The 6036-nt window shown below is 39.9% G+C and overlaps 1 protein-coding gene across 1 annotated transcript in view; it reads right to left on the reverse strand.

Moving 5' to 3' along the window:
- cahz (carbonic anhydrase) overlaps positions 1–1688 on the reverse strand; it is a 10009-nt gene extending 8321 nt beyond the window's left edge. Inside the window, exons 1-2 of the mRNA XM_023395877.2 lie at positions 1534–1688; positions 221–418 (exon numbers count right to left, since the gene is read on the reverse strand). Coding sequence (XP_023251645.1) covers positions 221–418; positions 1534–1567 — 232 coding nt within the window. The 5' untranslated portion in view covers positions 1568–1688. The remainder of the gene's footprint in view (positions 1–220; positions 419–1533) is intronic.
- Between the last annotated feature and the right edge of the window lie 4348 nt (positions 1689–6036).

Genomic DNA, 6036 nt, shown 5'->3' on the forward strand with positions numbered 1-6036 from the left:
AGATAATGAAACAAGGGTGATCAGGGTTAACTGAACATGACATCATCACATGCTCTTATCTGCTACAGTGCATACAGCAGGGGTGGAGGGGCGGAGGGGTGGAGGGGTGGAGGCGTGAACAGGACGGCTAGATAAAGTTAAATGGAAATGTCTATATAGGCTGCAGTATATCTATAGATATATAGTATTATATTAACACTAGGAGCCGATCTGTGCTTACTGGAAGTGTCTGTGTCGTCCAGAAAGTCCACCTGGAAGGAGTGTCCATTGTTGAGGATGCCCGTGGCGTTGGAGGGGTCGTACTTGAGCTTCAGAGCCTTCAGGGAGGAGTCGTACTGGGCCTCCCTGGGGACGATGTTGATAGGAGACTGGCGGGGCCCGTCGGCCACAGGGAAGTCCTGCACCCATTTGTCGGGTCCTAGAAATACATGTGTCAGTGTCACACAGAGTCGTCCAGTGGTGTAGATGTCATAAAAATAATTTCTACATTATTGTTTTTAATTCACCTTTTAAAGGGAACTGACATATTAGATAACACTCAAGTGTTTATATCACAATGTTCAGATCGATCTCAGCTCTTTCTATAATGATAAACTGTCTGGTTTTTTGAAATTCTTCAAATATTTTGTGAAAATAAACCTTTACTGATGTGGATGAAATGTTTTGGTGCTTCAAATGTCTATAGGTTCACAAAAATAGTGCAATATATGATAAAAAAATAGTAGATAAATGGATAATAAATCTCTCAACCAGGTTTTAGAGGCTGAGTCACGTACGATCTCACAGGAACATGTGAGAGAAAGTGGAGAGTCGACAGATTCTTACAACAATTAAACCAGATTTCTGCTCTGAACTATCACAAAGTTTTTAATAGAAACATCCGTCGACCTCAGAGGGTTAATGAATAATAATAATAATAATAAAATAATTAAAATTTTCATTCATAGTAATTCATAGTATAGTACAATTCATAGTAAATGTTCCACATTTTAAAATGTATTTATCACATTCAGAATACTTCAAATTAGTTTGTGTTACTGTTGCTCCTCAGCAAAGAACAGAGAATATGAAGTAGAAAAATAAGATAAAGATAAAAATAAAGATAAATAACTCCATATATACTGTATATATATATAACATAAATAAATACATAAATATAAATATGTAAAGAAACGTGTAAAGATATGAGTATTAAAATTGCACTTGCTTATAGACAACATATAAATAAATACTTATAAATACTTATATATGTATAATATATGTATATATCTATAAATAAATACATTATTATGAGGTAATTTATATCATTATTGATGCATCCATGTGTATGTATTTTAAAGCTGTTAGTTGTGTAATAGTTCAAACTCCAGTTCAAAAGTTTCTCCAGTGTTTTTCATGTAAATCTGCAGAATCGTGCAGATTGTGGCTCCTGCTCAGCAGCTGGACCTGCTGGACTGAAGCTGATGAACAGCTGTTTGCATGTGGCAGCGTGTTCTCAACCTGTTACACAGAAACCTGAATGTGGATCCTCACCGTTAGAAGGTCCGTATCCCCATCCGTGAGACATGGCTGCTGCTGCTGCTGCTGCTGTACGCTACTCTGAGGACACAGAGGAAAGATTAATCCGAGGAGAGAGGCAGAGGAGGCCGACGATGAAGATCTGGTGACAGACACAAGCTGAGGTGCTGCCGTGGGGCCTTATATAGGTCCTCAGGTCGGTGGGCTTGGCCAGCCGGTCCTGCAGCGGGCCGGGCAATCAGGCGAGCAGTGCAGCCATCCAGAGATGCGATGGTGGCCTCCTCCTCCTCCTCTCCTCTCCTCCTCTCCTCTCCTCCTCTCCTCCTCCTCCTCTCCTCTCCTCCTCCTCCTCTCCTCTCTCCTCTCCTTCTCTCCTCGTCTCTCCTCTCAGTATTTAGAGGCAGACTGCTGAAGAGATGCGATGGTGATGTTTTATCCCCGACTCTCTCCTCTCCGGGCGGAGATGGATTAGTGTCTGATGCGTGCACATCATCCACACACATCCATCACATCCACCCGGACATCCCGCGCTGCTCTCGGCGGTGTTCCGGGATCGGGATTCGGTGCGGCTCTGACGGGATCGTGCGGTTCGGCGGGTTTTTACCGCGGCTTCCTGAAGTGGACATTTTCTCTCCACCTCCCTCCATCAGTCACTGAGCTCAGGCTTTCGGTTCCTGGTTTGTTGCTCTGTGGAGGCTGCATGGGATGTGCATGCCTGTGGCTCTCTGCAGGGCCGCACTGAACCTCTGTGGGGCCTGAGGAGTCCAACTCATCCCCCCCCAACCCCCACTCTCAGCTGATGTTTAGACCTATAGCTTACACTTACCTCCTGTAAAATAAAGTGCCACAGATACACACACATGACAGACCAATCTTGTTTTAGTAGGCTGTGATAAGTCAAACACACACACACACACACACACACACAGGGACTTACTCTCTCTGCTCTCAGCTGAATGAACTTTCATAATTAACTCTCACTATGTTCTTTATAACATACATCCCAGAGTCATTGAAAATAAAACCTTCTCTTTAGTATCCAGGTGACCGTATCCGTAGTAACAGAACAGGAACTGCTTACAGTGTCCCCGTTCAGTATCACTCCTCTTCACTGCTGTTCTATCAACCGTTAATGATCGTCACATTAACGTCGTTATCGATCTCAGACTGTAACAAACAAAGATGAAAATTTTCAAACGTTAATTTCAGAAATAACGTTTGAATGAAACAATGTTCGGTCGTCAGGATGAAGGAAGAAGCCCGGACACTTCAGAAACACCTGAAGGAATGTGGAGATAAAGTACCAATAGTGTCACTGTTCAGGTCAGGAACAGGTTTATGTTGCTTAGCAACAGTCCAGATGCAGAACTGTTATATATTTATAAAATAAAGAAACGAATCACAATCTGTTGTTTATTTAACTAATATGAACTGTTGCATAAAAACAACATCACACTGAGGACATGATGTTGTTATGATCATCTTCATCAGGGTGGGAGGGGGGTCTGCCTCGACCGGTTGGGCCTGAGAGGAGAGAGAGAGAGAGAGAGAGAGAGAGAGAGAGAGAGAGAAAGAGAAAGACCATGAACAGCATTATACACGGTTGATTGTTAATTGTAACAGTGAAAACAATAACGTAATAGTATTAATTATATCGGCTGTTAATCCTTAATTGTTATATTGGAAATAATCATATTAATACCTATAGGTAGTAATGTTATCAATAATACTAATAAATACTACTACTACTACTACTACTACTAATAATAATAATAATAATAATAATAATGATTGTTGTAGATAAAAATAGAGAGGGCATCAGCATCATGGGAATCCAGCAGTCTGGTGTATCGCAGCAAAACCAACACAGTCAGTCAGTACATTAGTTATTTGCTGCCATCTTGTGGCTTAATGGGAGATAGCACACATGGTGGGGGGTGACACACACACACACACACACACACACACACACACATGCACGCACGCACGCACGCACTTACACACACACACACACACACACACACGCAAACATAGATATATACTTTATTAATCCCCTAGGGAAGATTGATGTGTCCAGTAACTCGTTAGTAATAATAATAATAATAATTAATTAGTTATGTGCAGACCGCTTCTGGATCTGGATTTACAGTTTGTGACTTTGCATAGAAATGTCCCAAATAACTTTAAAACAGCCACATGTATACGCTTCAGGAGTCTGGTGATAACAGACTGTTTACTTTTTTTTTTTAACACAACATAACACAACTTATATATATTTTGATTTGTTGAGAGGGAGAGAAAAAATTGATAAATTAAAAACACACACACACACACATTTATTTTCCTCTCCTTGCTCCTTGGTTGCTGGGGATTGGGGAATCATTAGTGGGAGAACTGTGCAGTACTGGGGAGTTGGAAACTGTAAAAATTAAAATAAATAAAAAACATGGCTGCCCCTTGTAGTGGTCACGCTGAAGTGATTGAGAGACGTGATAAGAGACTTATGTATCTCCGCCTCCTGACCTGTTCACTCGGAGGACTGGACCGGGCTTCAGGATTGTTACCTGACCAGGAGCAGCTCTGATTTTAACATATTTAAGTAAATGTCCACTTACTAGTTTTTTTTACAGCAGTCTTCCTCCAGAGCAGGTGGGTCTACACTCAGAGACGTTGTTGAATGTCCTACTTGAACTTTCTCCAGTTGTCCTCTTGACTCCTGCTCCGTGACCTGTGACCTTGATGTTTCTGCTCATGTCCAGGGTTGTTGTTGTTTCGCTGACCACAGCTGTCACGTGTGATGTCATGATGATGTCATGATGTCTTCCTCTGGGGGTGGTGTCCCTGTCTTTAGGGTCCCGCTGTGGAGTCTGTGGTCTTGTTTATTTCATCTGGGGTGTGATGGATGTAACCCACCTGCACGTCTCTCCATACACCACCTTCACATTGCTCATGTAAAACATAAAAGAGCCTTGATGACGCATCCTTCAGACTCATACTTTAGTTTGTTTCTATTTGTTGCACAAACATTTAGTCAGCTTCTGTGTTCAGTCGATACTTTTTCTGAGTCATATTTATCATAAGTTATTATAATATAGTTCCTGGGACTGAGGATGCTGCTGCTGGTTGCCACGGACACCAGGTCAGGCCTGAACAACAGACACTCCCCCGCAGAGCTGTTGACTACAAGAAAATGGCCAAGCAGTCCATTTATTTCATTACAATATATTGTTTTGTTGGTAATTTTCTTAAAATATAAAATATATATATATATATAAAATGTTTATGAATATCTATGCACTTTACTACCTGGCAGACCACTTTTTGTTCCATTATTTTTATTTTATAAAACAATATAAATAAATTAAACATTATAAAACTTTATAAAACAGTATAAGCAATATATACAATATAAATAGTATAAAGTGTATAAACCCTATAAAACTCTATAAACAATATAAAACAGTACAAACAGTATAAAACTCTATAATCAATATAAAACAGTATAAAACAATGTAAAACTACATAAATAGTATAAAGTGTATTAAAAAATAAACTTTTAAATAAATTGTATAAAACTCTATAACACAGTATAAAACAGTATAAAATGTTTTTGTTTATGATTAATTTTAATTGTTTATTCTTTTTTTTCTTCTGACATATAATGTACTTATTATCAAAAAAAAAGAGTAGCCTATCATGATGATGACGAGTGAGGTCAGAGGTCAGAAGTCACGCGGTGACCGCGGGAGCAACTGTTTGCGGAAGCCGCTTGTTCGAACGTTGGAGCAGCGAAGAGACGAAACGAGAAGAGAAACTGAACTTCAGACAAACAAACCGTCATGCTAACGTTAGCATGGAGCCTGAGAGGAGGATGCTAACGTCTCAATGGAGGAGGAGGAGGAGGAAGAGCAGGAGGAGGAGGAGGAGCACCACCCTCATCAACACCCGAGTACGGTCAGTAGGTTTCCTGTTTAGTTAGCTTGTTACTCTCGACCTGTTTTCACGCATCGCGAGAGTTTAAAATGAACCGAGAACAAGGACGAGACAACGAGACCTGGGCTACGGTAGAAAAGTTTTTTTTTTTTTTGTAAACTTTTATTGAAGTAAAAGTACCACAGGGTAAAAATATCCATCCATCAGTGAAAGAGTACAGCGTCACAGTAAAAGCACTTCCTGTAGTTACAGTTTCACAGTAAAAGTACCTGCGGTCGAAAAATCTTTTTTTCTTATGAAGGTTCAAACTGAGTCAAAATGACCCGGAAGTATCTGAGCGGCGGCCATTATCAGAGCTGCTCCACTTCTCTATTTATTTATTTTACAAGTTTATTGAGACATACAGAACAATACAAAAGAATAGTGCAATGATAATCTCCAGGGGGTTACAAACATATAAAGGAAATAGAATATTACAAAGATATTACAAAAATATATAAAAGAGAGCACAAATGGAAATAGTTTTAATAGCTTTCTCATTAGTGGAGTAATTAATGGTTTTTATATATTGTTTGACCTCATTGT

This window comes from Seriola lalandi, unplaced genomic scaffold, assembly GCF_002814215.2.
Source record: "Seriola lalandi dorsalis isolate HSWRI2012SDOR001 ecotype SW California unplaced genomic scaffold, Sedor1 jcf7180002054970, whole genome shotgun sequence".
NCBI classification, from domain to species: Eukaryota; Metazoa; Chordata; class Actinopteri; order Carangiformes; family Carangidae; genus Seriola; species Seriola lalandi.